The sequence below is a fragment of the Labrus mixtus genome, chromosome 13 (genome assembly GCF_963584025.1).
Source record: "Labrus mixtus chromosome 13, fLabMix1.1, whole genome shotgun sequence".
Taxonomy (NCBI): domain Eukaryota; kingdom Metazoa; phylum Chordata; class Actinopteri; order Labriformes; family Labridae; genus Labrus; species Labrus mixtus.
The window spans coordinates 5,966,057-5,985,665 of NC_083624.1; the positions used below are offsets into that span (position 1 = coordinate 5,966,057).

The 19,609-nt window shown below is 41.2% G+C and overlaps 1 protein-coding gene and 1 long non-coding RNA gene across 2 annotated transcripts in view; one reads left to right on the top strand and one right to left on the bottom strand.

Annotated features, from left to right (window-relative positions):
* nck2a (NCK adaptor protein 2a) overlaps positions 1–9,858 on the top strand; it is a 41,607-nt gene extending 31,749 nt beyond the window's left edge. Inside the window, exons 3-4 of the mRNA XM_061053354.1 lie at positions 5,019–5,842; positions 7,490–9,858. Coding sequence (XP_060909337.1) covers positions 5,019–5,842; positions 7,490–7,684 — 1,019 coding nt within the window. The 3' untranslated portion in view covers positions 7,685–9,858. The remainder of the gene's footprint in view (positions 1–5,018; positions 5,843–7,489) is intronic.
* On the bottom strand, positions 483–18,228 carry LOC132986758 (uncharacterized). The gene is made up of 2 exons (XR_009675548.1): positions 18,023–18,228; positions 483–814 (listed from the first exon to the last, which is right to left on the bottom strand). It is a non-coding gene; the product is annotated as an uncharacterized LOC132986758 (long non-coding RNA).
* Between the last annotated feature and the right edge of the window lie 1,381 nt (positions 18,229–19,609).

Genomic DNA, 19,609 nt, shown 5'->3' on the forward strand with positions numbered 1-19,609 from the left:
TCTGTGATTACTGTTATCTCCAGTTTTTCCTCCTCATTTGCGTCGCCTGAATGCAGTTGTGTCATCGACATCCATCCAGGCAGAATTGAATAGAAAATGGCTGCATGCTGCTTTGTGCCCCAGTTTCCTCTCACAGGAAATAAAAACATGGTAATGGATAAAAGACTTCAGAGAAGGTCCTACTCATTGCTGAAACTGGGCCAGTACTTATCGATAACAAACAGGCACGTTCATTTTTCTGTGCACCTGAGTGTCTACATGAGAGCTCTACAACCATCAATGTGTGCATAGGTGAATATGAGGCATGTAATAAAACCTTTTCTAGTCTTCATGTCTGAAAAATACATTTGCACTCATTTTGACTTAAAGAGGTCATATTATGCCCTTTTTGGGGTTCATATATTTAATCTATGTACCTACTAAAGTATGTTCACAATAGCTAAAGTTCTAAAAAAAGTGTCTGTTTTCATGTACTGCCGCTCCATGCACCGGCTCTCTTCTGACTCTCTCTCTAAGGCTCTGAAGTGCCCACGTTCAGAGTCCCCACGTGTGCCAAGTCTGATCTGATTGGTCGGCCTGTCGGCTCTGCCGTAATTGGTCAGTCGCTCAGCACGGTTCTCGGAAATGTCACGCCCCTTTTACCATATTGGGAATGCAGCCACTTTGGCTCCGAGGGGAGCATAAACGTTAGCACCTTAGCACTACTGTGCTACCGCAGGCTACGGCATATCGTGGGCGTGCTACAGAAGTTAATGGGCGTGCAACATGAGCTGATGGGCTTGCCACAACGAGCCAATGGGCTTAGATCAGTGATCTCACACTGACAAGACGTCACACTGGCAAAAAAATTTCGAGGGGGGCTAGAACCGAGCGTTACATGCCACTAATGCTACAGCTAACAGGAGGATGTAGAAGAAGCCGCGTTTCTGCGAGCTTTGAATTTTTGCACATAGATGTGCCTAAACATGCACAGGACACTTGGAAAACACACTAAAGAGCATATAAAACCAGAAAAAGCATAATATGACCCTTTAATAAGTTATTAAAGCGTTATATAAATGAGCTTAGTTTTGTGGTCATACAATGCTACAAATGTGCAGCTTCAGTGAGAAGAATATGTAGCTTATGAAGCCTGGTTCAGCCATAAGAGCTTTAATTTCTGTAAAGCCTCCAAAATCCTGTCTCTTTGGTCTTTACACCGCCTGGCAGGTATCAAGGGGAAAGGTTTTCATCATTTGTCCACATGAAATACGATTAGTATTTTGGGTCAGGCTACAGGGATTTGTTGGGTTTTTCTGGCGCTCTAGTGGTCTAAGACAGATTCAGGATATACTGGAACAAATCAACAGTTTGACTCCAGCATGTGACCTTCGTCAACATGGGGATAGAGTTAGATGAAATACAGCTTTAGTTGAAATAACTCAACAAATACTGGAAATTTTGTACACAGAATTAAACATCTTTAATTAGATCTATGTTTGATTGATATCGGCAAATATATCGATATCAGATCTTTTTCTCTCTCCCCAATATCTACATCGGTATCGGCCCAAAGAATCCCATATCGGTCAGGCCCTAATTTTTACCTTAAAAAAACGTATTACATAAAGAAAAGCTGCACAAATTGAGCCTTAGGTTCGTCTGTGGAATATATATTAATTTCAAAGCTCAATCTAGTAGTACAATAACTTTTAACAGGGAGAACAGCGTCCCTCCCGTGTCCACAGAGCGCCCGGTCACCTGTTTACTGCAATATGTAACTTTGGCAGCGGGGAGAAGTCGTCTCCTGAGAAGTGCTTACTGCTAATTTTTACCTTAAAATCTCAAATCATTACACAGATTTTGTGCTCTTAAATGCTGAATCTGTATGCTGTGCAGGCAGAACAGACCCATAGTTTATTTTGTTAATTGATGCATTCCAATTTATTTTTATTTATCTTCTCCATTCTCAACGGTTTTCACAGTTTTTACCACACAGTCCTAATCGTGGACCCTGAGTCATGAGAACAGAGCGACCACACTGCGGTTACTTAAAGGGCCACAACTCTGATTCACTTACAGAACTCTTTGGGATTACGGCAGTCTTTGACACAGAGCTCATGTGTTGTGTAGAGGTCGTGTTGTGCGTTTTCATTAATGCACACACAAACACTTCAGTGCATTGTGTGAACTCATTTAGTACAGTATCTTTCACTGTAAGCCGCACGGTGAAGCAATATGCTGCAACACGCCGTCATCGAGGCTTTCATCAAACTCACTTCCCTCTCAGTTTGAGTCCTCTGGGCTTGGAAATCGTGTCTCCTTCCTCGTGATGAAGAGGTAGGTGAAGGTTGGTTGATGAATGTGTGGGAGGAGAGAATATAGCCTGCTGCTGCTCCTATCCGGCGGGCCAGTGCCTTGAAGTGGAAATGAGTGAAGAAGAAAGCTGTGTATATATATATGTGTGCTTTCTCCTAACTTTAGGGAGTGTGTCTCGCTGCCATCAACAGGTCTACTTCAAGTGATCCCTCAGGAAAGATAAAATAGACGTAGAGTAAACCTCCACCTTTGTCTTTAAGTCAATAAAGCTTCCTGTCACACACACACACACATACAGAGCCCGCTATCTGATATGTATAATACACAGAGCTATCCATAAACATGATCCGCTTGTTATTCTCATCTCATCCTTCTTCTTCTTCGTGTTTTTGTCAGCTGTGGCCTGTGATATGTTCGGTCTACTGCGTGTGTGAGAAACAGCTGCCAAGGGACCCCTCTGCGTCTTTTTCACAGCTTCTCCTCCTCCTCTTCTCTCCGCCAACAAGTTTCATGCTACTCTGTGTGAACCCAACAATTTCCCCAAACAATGTAAATGTTCTGTTCAGCGGTGACATTTCTGTGGCATTTCAGCAGGCGCTTGAGGAAGAGGGGGGGGGGGGTGGGGAAACAGGGTGATTAGCTGTCAAGAAACTCACTTCAGTCATTAGTGGCACGAGCGAGATCCCGCTGACACAAGCCGCAACTGTCAAGTAAACGTTTTAAAATGTCTACTGCGCAGTGCATCATCATTATTATTGTAACACAACTTCCAAAGCGGAGACCTCCTCTGTTATGTTCAAGCTGAGAGAGTCTTGAAAGTTTAAAAGTCTGGAGCGTGCAAACATGTGTTTAAAAGATGCCTTTGAAAGTACACGGATGCAAAAAGTCAGAGACAGGTGAGACGGGAGTCGACTTTGTTCCTGGATGTGCCCGTCATCATCAAGCCCACGGTGCCTGCTCCACTTTTCATTCCCTGTCTGCACCAACTATTTTCAGCCTTTTGATGAGTATAGACGTGTGGATAGTGTCGACAGAATATCAAGTAGAAGATGAGCTTTCTGTTTGAGTAAAAGGACATGCGGTGCTCAGTGCAGGTGGATGTGTGCGCCCCTGTGTTATTTCTATTTCGGGGAGTATCGATCTGCGCTACACCACAGAGGGTTTCTCCGAGTAAATCCTCTTTTCCTTTATTGTTCTTAAGTAGTTTTTTGGGCATCTGAGACCTCACAAGTGCAATTATTAGTTTCCTGCTGACCTTACTGTCCTGCTCTCCCTGTGGAGTTCAGGCCACTTCCTGCTTTCTCTAAAACTATCCTCAGTCCTCACAGCCTCTAAACACTGCTCCAGTGCTGAAATAGCACTAACAGAGTTTGGATTAAACAGTTCAGGCTTGACTTGTAGTGATAACCCCACAGAGTATTGCAGCTCTCTGTTCATTCTTTCAGCTTATTGTTTTTACTGTTTGAGCCCGCAGAGTAACTGTCATGTTTCACTTTTGCTTTTAATTGTGTCATTAGTCGACATAACAGGCCGCTGTTTTAAGCATCCTGGTAATTCAACTTAATTCAAAAAACCTTTTCTGTCCCCGGGGGGAATTCAATGGCACATAGAGCAGTAGCATGAAGACAAACATAAAAAAAAGGTTGGGGCGCTGGTGGCGCAGTGGTTAGTGCGCGTGCCCCATGTATGGAGGCTTTGCTCCTCCAAGCGGGCGGCCCAGGCTCAAATCCCACCTGTGGCTCCTTTCCCTCATGTCATTCCCTACCCTCTCTCTGCCTGATTTCCGACTCTATCCACTGTCCTATCTCTCAATTAAAGGCACAAAAAAGCCCCCCCCAAAAAAGGAGCAGCAAAGACGGTGCAAGATCGAATGAAAAATATGCATCTCCACATGTCAAAGTGTCCTTGAGCAAGACGCTGATCTCCTGTTAGCTCCTGATGAGTGTGTACATCTGGATAGAAATGCAACACATAATTGGAACATCCCCGGTGGTGGAATGAACTTCCAAACTCCATTCGACCTGCAGAGTCCCTCTGCACCTTTAAGAAAAAGCTAAAGACCCAGCTCTTTCATGAATACCTACTAACTTAATGATGATGGTCTCCATATCATTGATGATGATGATGGTAATGACGATGGTTTTTGTTAGATAACGACGACTTATAAGATGGTTTCTATACTGATTAGAGCTCTCAAGAACTGCCCTCAATGTTGTGCTTTGCCTCTGGTCACTTCCTGTCAGCACCTGTGTGTCCAATCAGACTCAAAGCTGATCGTTTGCTCTTACTGACATTGTTCCCTTTTTTCTAGATCCTTGCTTGCATTGTTCTTACTCTCTGATGTACGTCGCTTTGGATAAAAGCATCTGCTAAGTGAATTGTAGAATTGTAGAATCGCACTTTTGTCATTCAACTTCATAAGGATGTAACAATGTCAATCTGAAGCCACACAAAGCAATGATTTACACCTCAAAATTATCATTATCATTTCTCTATCAAATGTTTTGGGTTCATCTAACTGTACCAGAGTACTGTCCACCAATGACTCGTGACCTGTTCAAGGTTTCTGCCTGTTTTCAAAGTTTTCCTTTCCCTCTCTTGCTAAGAGATTGCTCCTGGTGGATTCATTTTCGGTTGGTTTATGTTGTATGTAAAGTATTGATGTATCGATAGATCACAGGACAAGTAAACCTTCTCATATGCTTCTCTGTATTTTTCAGGTTTGGGAAAAACTAGGAGGAAGACGAGCGCCCGTGATGCTTCCCCGACGCCAAGCTCGGATACAGAGTACCCCTCCAATGGTAGTGGGGGTGGAGGAGGAGGAGGAGGAGGAGGAGGAGGAGGAGGAGGAGGGGGAGCTGCTGAGAGAATCTATGACCTCAATGTCCCCGCTGTGGTAAAGTTCGCCTACACAGCGGAGAGAGAAGATGAGCTGACCCTGGTCAAGGGCACCAAGGTGGTCGTGATGGAGAAGTGTAGTGACGGATGGTGGCGAGGCGGTCAGGGCGGCCGCGTGGGCTGGTTTCCCTCCAATTACGTCCAGGAGGATGTGGGAGGAGCAGATGAAAGAGGGGAGGTGGATTCCTCTCATGGCTACATGGGAGGCTCCCAAGGGACGTTGTTGGCCAACGGGTGTGCAGGGGGAGGAGGAGGAGGAGGAGGAGGAGGAGTGGTGGTGCTCCACCTGGTTCAAACACTCTACCCGTTCAGCTCTGTGACGGAGGAGGAGCTTAACTTTGAGAAGGGCGAGGTGATGGAGGTGGTGGAGAAGCCAGAGAACGACCCCGAGTGGTGGAGGTGTAAGAACTCGCGCGGCATGCTGGGCCTGGTACCTAAGAACTATGTGATGGTGCTGGATGAGCGGCCTGGCCCCCTCCCTTCAATGCCGCACTCCCCACAGAACCGGTTTGTGGCTCCGGCCCGCTCAGGGAAGTTCGCCGACAGGGATTGGTACTACGGCAACGTCACCAGACACCAGGCCGAGTGTATCCTTAACGAGAGAGGAGAGGAAGGAGACTTCCTCATACGAGACAGCGAGTCATCGGTGAGTGTGTACGGTGAAGTCACAGCAGAACTGATTTGGGAAAGGAAAAAAAAGAGCAAAACGGAGGGTAGAGTTTGTGTTTCCCTCAAAAGAGCCACGTCCTCACACTTTGTTTAAACTCCCAAACAATTAATAATGGAAAAAAGAACAAGGTACTCATTTGGCAAAAAGGCAAGGCAAGTTTATTTATGTCGCACATTTCAACAACAAGGCAATCCAAAGTGCTTCACACAAAACATCAAAAAGCATCATGACATAAAAAAGTTATTAAATGATTAAATCTGAAAATATGTTCAAATAAAAATAATTCAAATGAAATTAATTGAATTAAAACTATAAAAAGAGTTAAAAGTTACAGTGCAGAGTTAAAGTTTTAAATCTTATTAAAGCTGTTTAATGAAAGGCAGCTGTAAACAGGTGAGTCTTCAACCTGGATTTAAAAGAGCTGAGAGTTTCAGCAGACCTGCAGTTTAGGGGAAAAGCCTTTATTCAGTTGGCTATTCCATATAAATGATACTTTGCATCATGGTCAGTGCACAAACAGCCTCCTGCAGGGCATTTCTCTGGGAGAGAGACGAGGTCATTAAATACATTTAGCTGAATATTACATCAAAGTAAGTAAGAGGAGTTGTTACAGGCCCTCATAAGAACCACAGAATGTTGTTTGTTGGAAGTAAAGGATGTGACTCATTAACATGGAGAGCCAATCAGACACAAGTATTTAGGACAAATCAATTGTGTAAAAGCTGAGTTAGAGCACCAACATATACACTAAAAGAACTCAAAGCTAATGTTTAAATGTAAACTGAGATGAAATTACAAGTTAAGCAGAAAGAGCTTAATTAGAGCTTCAGGAAAATATTCTGCAGGTACATCAGGCGATGCACATCAGAGCAGATATGACAATGCAGAGCAGACAATGAAAGTGCATGGACGAGACCTGCAAATAAAATCAAAATTAACTTTCAAGGAAATATAGTTGAGCCATTCAGAAGTGTGCACACAATTTACAAGAATGCTGCAGCTGAAAATAACCCGATAAACTTAACAGATCTCAGGTTAACATGTTGCTTTAGATCGCAGATATCTTGTCTTTAATAATTCTGTCTGCAGCAATTTTCTTTAAAGCAGCAATCTGACAATTTCAATTTAAGAAGGTACCCCGAGTGCGTTCTCAACAAACATGCCTTAGCAGTTTTTTTTTTTATCAAAGAAGAGTCAAGTTTTCAGTAAATTACTTTCTAGTCTTTTCAGTTTCTTTCTTAGTTTATTGTTGCATATTTAAGAACAGTACCTCAGTACCTCCACCTATTAATGTTTGGGATATCGTGGAGAGCTATGACAGGAATGTGTTCCATGTGCTTCTGCATCTTTGTGCAGTCAGCCTCACAGCACTATTTCAGGTCTAAACTCCCCAGAGAACATTTAAGAAGACCCTGAAACTCTCTAAATGGAGAATTGCCATCTTAAAGGAACATTTATATTTGGCCAGGCTTGCAGCAGTTTGATTAAAGTGGGCACAGATCTTTAAATCTGAGGAAACACTGCCACCTGCTGGACTGAATCAGTCTGTCCTTTATTTTACTTTACTGCATCTTATCATATTAACAACTGTCTCACTTTTTTTTTTTCTTCTATTATTTCCAGCCCAATGACTTCTCCGTGTCTCTGAAGGCGTCCGGTAAGAATAAGCACTTTAAAGTGCAGAATACGGAAGGAGTGTACTGTATTGGCCAGCGCAGATTCCCCTCCATGGACGAACTAGTGGAGCACTACAAGAAAGCCCCCATCTTCACCAGCGAACACGGAGAGAAGCTGTACCTGGTCAAAGCACTGCTGTGATTCACACATGCTCACACCTACACTGGATCTCACACACACACACACACACACACACACACACACATCAGATTACAAACACATGAAAACTAAAGTCACTCCCTGACTGTCTTAACTCAAAGCCTTCCGCTCCGGACCCCTGTGGTCGCTGTGGCTGCTGTGCTACATCCAGATCCTCAGTCGCTCTTAAGTTTTGTCGCCCCACCTGTGGCGATCAGGTGACACTTCTTTTAGCTCCATGAAGTGAGCAGTAAAACCCCAAAACAGGAAATCTGCAGCCACATCCTCAGTGCGCAACAAGCCTCCATCCCCTCGGATGTGTTCACATTGGCAGAAGTGACCACGCAGCTGCTAACAGAACACCTGAGGCCTTTTTGGTTCTTTTTTTGGGGGGGGGGGGGGGGGGGGTCGAGCTCTACTTCCAATGTCATGCATAACGTCCAATTAGTACCACGCACATTGTAGGTTACACCATTGCTCTTAATCCACACAGGAGGACAGAGAGGACTCCAGACCTCTGAGGGGACCTTCCTCTTGATTGTTGTCTTCTGTCAGATTGCCCGCCATTCTTTTATTTTGTTTTTTTTTTTATTTGAAAAGAATTGCTGATGTTCCTGAGTTTTTGCTTATTTCATGTTTTAAATCTTATTTAAATTCCTCTCCTGAGGTTTTGAATCATTGCTCTCTCATACAATGACCTCTTCACAAAGTGACCAGAATCACTCTCTTGCCTTTTTTCTCCTTATTTTTTCATCATTCCTCATGATTTCTCGCCCGAGTTTGTGTTTTTTTTTCCACTTCTCTTTTTAGTTTCCGTCTCCACAGACCCGGCCGTTAGTAGTGATGATGATGATGATGATGTTGTTGAGAATCTGGATACAATACTTCCTGTACTATTTCTAAATAATGGGAGGAGCATTATTGCAATATAGGGGAGAAGTCTGATTTTCCTGTAGAGTTTGAATGTCTTATCAATGTAACCAAATGTGCCACCCTGTTCCTGTACTACTGGCTCCAGGTCTGCACTGCACTCACCGTACTTGGCATTCATTCGTAGCTCTATGCTCATGCTTTATATTGTTGTCACGTCCCGTTTCTGTTCTCCAGTATGTGTCTGTAGCTACACGAGGATACTGACTGAAGAACAATAATAATAAAAAACCTGTTTGGTAACAAATTTGGGTTACTACACTTAATCTACTCAATTTACACTAATTGATAAAAAAATAATACCTCTTATGTAGTATTTGTCAAGTCAAAGATGAGTATATCTTTGTGAATCGTGTTATTACAGAGAGTTTGGAAGGAAAAATGTCATAATACACAAAAAAAAAAACTCAAACAATGTCATGATTGTTTTGTTAAATTGACTGAAATCCCCAAATTATCTCTCATAGGTCAACAGTTGATTTGAAATTACTTGCTGCCCACTCAAGAAAAGAAAACCAACAATTAACGAGCTTGTTATCGTTCGCTAAACCCCTCCCCCTTATCGTGATTGTCCAATCAAATCAAAATCAAAAGGTAATGGAAAGCGCAGCAGCCTGAAGGAAGAGTGTTAAATTCCTGGGCAAACTAGTGTACTACAGTAGTAATTAAGAGTGACTTCTAAAACGAGCACTGTGCATTAGCTAACTAGCTAAAAACAAAGACTACTGGTGTCTGATTGTATCTGCCTTTTTCTGGATTCTTAATACCTTTAGTTTTGAGTTGCAAGTCTGACGTCGGTATTATTTAAAGTGTTGCACTACAACCAAACCTAGTAACAAGCACTGAGGAGGGGGCGGGGCTTAACAAAGAGTCAACTTGTATCAACAATCCTCTCTTACCGTCAAGAAACCAAATATTCTGTCGTCCGGTTTAGAACATTTAAAAAAAAAATAAAAAATACTCTAGTCCTACCAAACCTTGACCTTGTTCATTTTCTTCTGCTTTGTGCGTTTTGTTTACCAATGGAAGTGTTGTTGATCACGGGGTCCTCAGCTTTTATATAACTGAATGTTATTGAGCATTGTTATTTAATTCTTGTCTCCACTGTATGTATATATTCAAAATTAAAATGAGGTGCATATATGAATCGTTAGGATCGAACTATGGTACTGTATCGCCGACGACGTGATGAGAATTGAAATACTTTTGTTCAATAAATTTTTTTGGAAGAATACTAAAAATGATAATGTGCTGACCTTTTTGATGGACTGTTGTTTTCCATATTGTGCTGTTTTTATGTTTAAATAGATTACAAAGGCTTAACTCCTCCATGGGCAGGAAAATTATGAAGAATCAGAATCTGCTTAATCGGCCAGGTACACACACACACACACACACACACACACACACACGCTTACCATACTATTAGGGGACTATCGGTTTATACTGGACAAGTGGGGACTTCTTTTTCTGGTCATTTTAAAAATACAAAAAAGTAATACCACATTTACTTGTGATGTCTTTTATTACTTCAAATGTGTGTTGTTGTTTTTCTAGAGTTTCTAAGAGTCGACTTGCAGGCTTGAGAGAAGTCCCCACACACACACACACACACACACACTTGTCAAGGAATTTGACCTGGGTGAGCTGTGCTCTATACAAAACAACATTAAATATCAATAAACACAAAATAACAGGCTCATATGTACAAGACCAAATGAGACAATAGTTCAGTAGTGAGTAGTGCAAAAATAGATAATAACATAGATTAATATAAATGTTGTAGAGAGTTTTTTCTTCAGTTTTCACATTGAGAGCGTGCATAGACTGATATCAGATGAGGATAATAACACAGTGTTTACATGGTTGTGTTTTTGACCATAAAAGAGTTTAAATAATCGTATGTACATTCCCTGTGAGTGTTAGATTCAGGGGTAGTAATATTTCACTGTGACAGTTCTGACACTCTCAGTGACTGCTTAGCATTCATCAGAGCGACAGCCTGGGGGGAATAAACCGTTCTTATGGCGGGTTGATCTGTAACGTGTGTCCGGGGTGTGAGGAGTCTGCAGTGATGCTACCTGCCTGTTTCCTGGCCCCGGACTGGTGTAAGTCCTGGATTGTGGGCTGACTGTTTTTCTGCAGTCCTGACTGATTGATTTAAGGGAAATCCTTCCCCCCTGCCTATCAGGCTATTCCTCCCTCCTATAGAGTTTACATTATGGTCATTAATCAATCAATCTCTATTTATATAACAAGTGTTATCTTAAGACACTTTACAAAAAGCAGTGAAAGACCTTACTCTTTGTTATTTAATATTACAAAAGAGCAGGTAAAGACTTTACTTATTGCTATATTACAAAGACCCAGCTCAACGATCCAGAGGAACCTGAGAGAGCTCAGGGGCTAAGTAGGATGATTCTACAATTCACTTAGCAGATGCTTTTATCCAAAGTGACGTACATCAGAGAGTAAGAACAACACAAGCAAGGATCTAGAAAAAAGGGAACAATGTCAGTAAGAGCAAACGATCAGCTTTGAGTCTGATTGGACACACAGGTGCTGACAGGAAGTGACCAGAGGCAAAGCACAACATTGAGGGCAGTTCTTGAGAGCTCTAATCAGTATAGAAACCATCTTATAAGTCGTCGTTATCAAACAAAAACCATCGTCATTACCATCATCATCATCAATAATATGGAGACCATCATCATTAAGTTAGTAGGTATTCATGAAAGAGCTGGGTCTTTAGCTTTTTCTTAAAGGTGCAGAGGGACTCTGCAGGTCGAATGGAGTTTGGAAGTTCATTCCGCCACCGGGGATGTTCCTAATTATGTGTTGCATTTCTATCCAGATGTACAAACTCATCAGGAGCTAACAGGAGAGCAGCGTCTCGCTCAAGGACCCTTTGACAGCCGAAGATCGAGTGCTCAACACATTCAACCGCCTGAGCCCCACAGCTGCTCAATCTGTTATTGAGGTTTGCATTGGAGTCGATGTGAATGTCTTGTGTTTACATTTTTACTTTAAATCTGTTCTGTAAAGTTGAGACCAAATGAGAGATTTTATATTATCAGTAAGCCATCAGGTTAAATAAATGCACTTAAAAAAAACAACCTCTCAAGCAGAATTGGTTATTTCTAAAAGCTAATTCCAGCAGGCTGCTAGGTTTTTCCATTTAATGGGTTAGGGTTACCAATGATTAGCTACTTTGCAAAATGAGGTTAGAGTGGAAGAAAAAGGGACACACATATTACACATTATCTGAACACATTTAATGGATTTCTAATATAAAGCCTGTCAACAAATTATAGTTGACTTAATAGGCCTATAAGGTTAAATATAAAAATCCTATTACACATTCTGTGTAACACAGTTTAAATGCGGCATTCTCTCTAATGAATTCTTTTACTTGCCAATTTCTAGTGCTGAGAGTTTGTCGAATTACAGTGCATCGACTCAGTCAGCCTTTAGTGGTGCTCTCAGGCTGATCACGTCCCTATGGAGGCGTAGTTTTTTTTTTGTTGCATCTGTCAGCTGGTGTGAGCAGAGTGTGGCTGATGTTTGAGGGCACCTGAGAGAGCGTGTTTGCATCTTCATCAGTCACAATTAAGACACCATCTGCCTCTGCTGTGACTGCACAGAGCTGCCAGAGGTTTGGATTTCATAAAGGTGAGTGATGCTGTTTGAAACACCTCAGCAGACCAGTACTGTGATCCACCTGCTCCATTTAAGAATAAGTACACAGTTATTACATTACCTTGACGTTGAGGCTTAATTCTGTGGGTTTTGGACTGAGCGTGTTTGCAGAGGGGGGGTCCACCTGTCACAGGAAGAATAAAACGAGAAAGTTATGTGTTTAGTTTTTATATGACTGAATTATTTAACTTAGAGGAAATAATTTGACCTCCCATTCACTGTAATATGAGCTGAATTACCTTTACTCACCACACGATGGCAGTATTGAGCTTCTACATGGTCACCACACAGCCGTATTTATTTTCAATAATCACAATGCAAAGTCTACAAGGCATGGGGGGCCGCCTGGGTCAATTCATTTTCTAGAAGTGACATTTGGATTATTTGCTTAAAGTCCATTTTAATGAATATTTCCAGTTCTCCCAATGACCTCTGTGAAGAAAAGACAAAAATAGAATAATTTAGGGAGCGTTTGTTTCTTTTTTTTGGACATGACTTGGAATGTGAAATTATTTTTAAAATTGAACATTTTGATTTAAAGTAGTTGAATGTGACTAAAAGTGTTCAAAACACATTTTAAATAAAAAAAAAATAACAAGGAGAGAAGATCCCATCATGTGTAATGAAATTAAGTTATTTTCTCTATTTCTTAAACATAAATTGAACCAAATAAATTAAACTAAATCAATAAATTCTTGTCCCAGTTGTGTGTTTACCTCAGTTTTGCCATTTCACAGAGAAACATGAGACACTGCTGCCCTGGACTCCCTCAAATATGTGAATAAAATGGATCCTTATATAAACTGCACATTATACGTTTGTTCCTGGTTCAGGTCACAAACCTCTTTCAATTCTTAAAGAAACACAGAATTTTTTTTTTTGGTGGGATGAAAACTTTATAGAGGTTGTTGAGACAAAGACGACGCCATGCAACTGAAAATGCGGGGGGGAGTAACACGTCAGGTCAAAACATGTAATTCTTCAAACAGAATGTCCGAGGCAAATCAAATCCAAAAACGAAAGCTGACGAAATGCATTCAACTGAAGTGGAATCTCTCCAGTTATAAGCAAACTAACAAGCCTATCCAATTTACCAAACCTCAGTCCACAGACTTCAGGTGATGTTAATTCACTGGAGAAAAAGAACATTTTGGACCAATTACACACAAAAAAACATCAATATTGCCTTGTTATATACTTACACTAGATATACTAGATTCTGATTGGCCAATTATTCATAGCAACAGTCTGCTATCAAGGGATTCGCACTGAGGTTTTGCTCTGCCTGTCAGGGTTCCAATTCCCGATCCATTATCCCTTAAATATGGCCTGATCAGAAAATGGTCAAATTATTATTTTTTTAAAAACCCATTTCTTTTAACAGCTGCAACGTGAAGACAATTCATTTTTCACAAGAGGGAGCAACTGCACCAGCGGGACCTGGCCAACCTGACCTCAAACCTGTTGATTCTATAGAACAGTCAAAGATCAGAATTGTTTATCATGCATGGGCGAGTGAAGTGTGGTGAAGTTCAACGTGACAAAGAAGGTAGTTTGAAGAAGGATGCGGGACTCAAGGGACAGAGACCATCAGAAAAGAGAGACGAGACAGAAACACAAATGGCTGAATGATTTCAATAAGTGGATTTAGCGTTCTTACAGCAGAATAACTATAAGGCCCTATAATACATCCACAGCGGCTGCACAGCCTTGTCATTATGGTTGTGATGTATCAACAAGAAAATCGCTCCTTCAGCTTGCCTTTGTATGATCAGTCTCCTCAAAGCTCTTTCCACCTTATTCAGTTGTATTTACTGTCATCTTAAAGCCACCTTAGTCAAGAGTTAGCCGCCTCACACATTCACATTGACAGGCTCTTACCACGTTACACGGAAATGCTTTTATCCTGTCCCATTTCTTTACATTTATGCCAAATGCATCCTCTCTCCACGACAGGGGATGTTCTCTAACTGTCTTACTGTAAACCTGTCAACCTTGTCTCCATCCAACAGTTTCTTCATGTGCAGTCAGTGCTTATTCCATGACAGCTTCAACGATGGATCACGTTCCGTTAATGTTTTATCTGCAGATAAATTCTAATACTCATCTTCTGGGACAACAAAATACAAATCATTGAAAAATCTGTCATGAAGATTCAAGTTGAATCATCAAGTCAAGTCAAGTCACTTTTATTTATAAAGCACATTTAAAAACAGCAGCAGCTGACCAAAGTGCATCAAAGAAACAGTTTACAGGGGATTACAACATATACAAAAAGCACAAAATAAAATATGATAGAATAAATAGGAGAGATAATGAAAGCAATAACTGGAATCTGAAAGAACCGTCTATTCAGGACCGGAGGATAAAGTATATAAAGAATTGCAGTTGTCAAGTCGAGAGGAAATTAACGCATGGATAACTGTCTGTAAGTCACTGAATGAGAGAATGGGTTTTAATTTTGAAATTGTATGGAGTTGAAAGAAGTTGGAATCATGCGAGTGTTTGAATGAACACGCCTGTTTAACACTTTATGAAGAGAAGAGCTTTTAACAAGAATAGAAGACACTCGCTTGTGTCATTGTTCCATAGAGTTAAACTGAATTTAGGAACTGTTAAAAACACTGAGGCAGACATTACAATGTGTGTCTACAGTAACGTTTTCCATCTCCTCATGGGGTATTCTGTGAGGCCTTCCCAGGCTAGATGGGATATATGATCCCTCTAGTGAGCTCTGGGTATATCCTGTGGTCTCCTCCGGTTTGGACGTGCCTAGAAAACATCCTAAGAGAGGTCGCCCGTGAGGCATCCTAATCTGGTTCTCCAACCACTTTGGTCTCCTTTGAATACAAAGGAGTAGCTACTCCAAGCTCCCTCTGAATGTCCAAGCACCTTACCCTTTCTCTAAGGCTGGGGCCAGCTACCCTTTTGGGGAAACTCTTGAGACCCTTGTATTTGGATCTCGTTTTTTCACTTGCTACCAAAACGTGATGACCATAGGTGAGCATTGGAACGTAGATCATTTAGTTAATCGAAAACTTTGCATTTAGGTTCAGCTCCCTCTTAACCACAACAGTCCTGTGTTACGACAAAATCACACATTAGAGTTTGTTTTGGGCAAAGAAACACTTTCCTGGTGCTTTGAAAAAAACACACCGGAGCACCAAAATCCAACTAACTCATGCAAATAAGAGATGTTATGCTGATGACACACTACACTCTTTTATATCTTACAATCGCTTTGGAAGTTGTACAAAAATGTCTGCATGAAACTACATATATGTCAGTAACAAATAATGTTGATCATTTCCCAATTACTGTTCCACAGTGTAACAACTATCAAGTATTCTTTTTTAAAAGCTAATAAATAACTGACTGTCCTGATTACAAACAAAGTTCATTGTGGGGAAATGAAAGTCTGAGGCACTCTGATGCACCATATAATCCTTTATTAAACAGGCATGTGCTCATGTCCCTGTTTAATGAAGGATTAAAATAAATATTCCAACTGTTTTGACAAAATAATCCTTGTTTCATGACAGCCCCATTAAATACCTTTAATCTCTGTCAATAAAAGATTAGAAAATTATTTTTTGTTTGTAGTTGTCTAACTAAAAGTCAGTCATTAAGGCAGTTTCTGAGTAACACTGTTCTATTTTAGCTGTTTAATAACACCAGAGCACCAAAGCCAACTAACTGATGAAAACATCAGATTGTATGCTGATGACACTCTACACTCTTTAACATATTATACTTGCTTTGGACATTGTTTATACTGCATCAGAGTGCCTCAGACTTTCAGTTTGGACTTCCATTTATGCACAATGAACTTTGTTGTAATCAAATGCAGTCATTTAATTTTTTAGTTATTCAACCTGTGTCCCCTATCCTTAAAGAACACCTTATTCCTTTTCCTATTTTCCTATTCCTTTTTTTTTTACCTTCTTCTTTTTTTTTTTTTTTTTAATAAATGGTTGCTCTGACAACATGACATTTGAATTCCTTTTTCAGCAACTTGTTAAAAATCCAAAGGTTGAATTCAGGAAAAAGGAAAAGACGTGTTCCTCCAAGCTGGATTCAAAGATTGATGTTTCAGCCACATTTTTGTCTTTGCCGGACTCAAAGGAAATACTGTATGTACATTCTTGCATGTGTGCTTATATGCTGAGAATACATGAGCAGAAAGATTAATCACACACAGTGCAGCATTGACACATCCCTGCTCACTGCTCACAGGGTATAGGACAAGGGAATATTTTCTCTTTTATCCCTTCTCAATAGCTTGTGGGTTCAAAAGATGATCCGCATACCTGATTAAACATACCTGAAAAGTTAACATTTTTAAAAATCCAAGCCAATCTGATTTTAAGCTCCTTTGTTTTCTTTCTAAAAACATGATGTCAGTCAGGAATACTCTCAACATAGATTTAACCATTTATTACACTTGTGGTTTGTACAGTTGTATTTGGCCATATTGGTTCTGCTCTTAGCTCTCAGCAGTATCAGTGCAGCATGCCACAGATTTTGCTGAGAGGGCAAACATTTAATTCCCCCCATGGGGACCTGCAGAACAGAACCTGAATGTGCATGTAATGGTCATACTGACATCTTGCAGACATAACAAGCAAACAATTCATCCTAGAATATAAAATGTGCTGACTGCAGCTGGTGGAGGTTGAGGTGGTGGAAGTAGAATTTTAAAAGAGTCTTGCAGCAGAGTGGATGTGATGCCTTGTTGTCAGAGTGGGATAATGATTGGTTGGCATTGGGGCGATTCTCAGATTAGCTGATGGACTACCGTATTCTGCCTGAACTAATGCAAGGCTCCATAGGAGAGTTTGTAAAAGGTAGAGCAAAAGCCTATCGAAGTTTGAATTGCTTCTGATACCAAAACCAAGACCACGTCTTCCTGCATGCACAAAGAAAACATTGCAGATGATCCAAAAATCAGCAGCATGACGGGTCTTCAACCTACCCAAAAATAGCACATTTCAATCAGCCCTTCATCTCCCTTCACTAACTCCCAGTTTAAACTCTACAAACAGCAACAAAAACGTCTCCTCCTTACCTAAACTCTCTCATCCAGGTCTACACCCCCTCCCCCTACGCTCTGCCAATGAAAGCTGCCTGATCCAACCTTCACAACAGGGCCCTAAGTCTCCAGCGAGAGTCTTCTCCTCTGTCGCCCCCCGGTGGTGGAATGAATTACAAACCTCCATTCGATCTGAAGAGTCCCTCTGGACCTTTAAAGAGTCCATATTATGCCCTTTTTGGGGTTTGTATATTTAATCTATGTTCCTACTTTTGTACGTTCACAATAGCTAAAGTCCGAAAAAAGTGTCTGTTTTCATGTACTGCTCCTCCTTGCTCCCTCTCCGCTCTGAGTCCGTCAGCTACGCTCTGCTGAGCCCACACTGTTAGACCCCACGTGGGCCAAGTCTGCTCTGATTGGTCTGCCGATCCACTCTGTCGTTATTGGTCAGTTGCTCAGCACGGTTCTCGGAAATGTCCCGCCTCTTTTACCATATTGGGAATGCAGCCACTTTGGCTCCGAGGGGAGCAAAAACATTAGCACCTTAGCACTACTGTGCTACCGCAGGCTACGGCATATCGTGGGCGTGCTACGGAAGTTAACGGGCGTGCAACATGAGCTGCTGGGCTTGCCACAACGAGCCAATGGGCTTAGATCAGTGATCTCACACTGACAATGACGTCGGACTGACAAATTTTTATCGAGGGGGGCTAGAACCGAGCGTTACATGCGGCTAATGCTACAGCTAACAGGAGGACGTAGGAGAAGCCGCGTTTCCGCTGACTTTGAATTTTTGCAAATAGATGTGCCTAAACATGCACAGGACACTTGGAGAACACACTAAAGAGCATATAAAACCAGAAAAAGCTGAATATGGGACCTTTAAGAAAAAGCTAAAGACCCAGCTCTTTCATAAACACCTACTCACTTTATTATTAATGCTAGTGGTGGGACTGATATTGATGACGGTAAAGATATTTAGGATGTTATCGATGCTTATTACAATTCTCATGAGAAGCTGTCTACGATGTTGATGATGATGACGATAAATCTAATTAAGTATTATTTATTAAATGCTCAGCCTCTTTGTCCGATCTGACATAAAGCTGGTTGTTTGCACTTACTGCCGTTGTTTCCTCCTTTCTAGATCCTTGCTTGTGTTGCACTTACTCCATGATGTACAACGCATTGGACAAAAGTCTCTGAACTGTAGAATTGTAGAGTATTGAGTATAAAAAAGTTTGGACTGGATTGGAATATAGTTTTAATCACAATCATGCCCGTTAAGCACACTGAAATGAAGTGAGATTGAAATTGACTTGACCGTCCTGAGATGAAGCACATAGTTCTCTTTGGTCTCTCTTTGGTTTTGTGGAAAACTCTCAACGGCAAACATTATTTGCACTTTATTGCTGAATCTAATGTGAAGACAGAGAATTGATTCTTTCATAAACCCTCATCGCAGAAAAATGGAGGGTCAAAGAAGAAAGGGGGGAAAAAAAGAAAAATCAAACTGTTGCCCTGTGGCTGACTGTTCGTTCAGTCTGTCTGGATCCCAGGTGTGAAAACTGTCTGCTGTATGATTCTTTTCATCTGCGTCCACACACTCTTCCCTCTGCTCCCCTCTCCTCTTTTTCACCTTGAAAAACTAAAATAAATCCCTGCAGCTTACGGCCAAAATATGTCACTACTGAGACTCCTATCAGTTGTGACACAACAAAGTTAAATATGTACTGCGGCGAGACAATTAGTCTGTATCATTAGGCAGACCCAGATGTGACCCCCACATGGTACTGTATCTAACCTCGCCTGAAAACTAAACCTTTAATGCAACACATTAGTACGGTGGCCCTGAAGTGCAAAAGCACAGCGACAAATCAGAAAACACAACGACAAATCAGAAAACACAACGACAAATCAGAAAACACAACAAATCAGAAAACACAACAAATCAGAAAACACAACGACAAATCAGAAAACACAACAAATCAGAAAACACAACGACAAATCAGAAAACACAATAACATTGACTTCTAATGGAAAAGGTAGGTACCTGCGGTCGACAAGGATCATCGCTGATTGGACGAACGCACTGTCCGTCTTTTTAACTGGAAGGATATGCTGCTTTGGCGCAACCGGTGATTCAGACTTTGTCTCAACTATCAAAGAATATTTTGCCACAATTTGGGCAATACATCCTGATATTTTCGATCCTCCTCCTCTTCGCTAACTTTTCTCCGCCTGGCACCAAAGGGCGTATGAAGCAT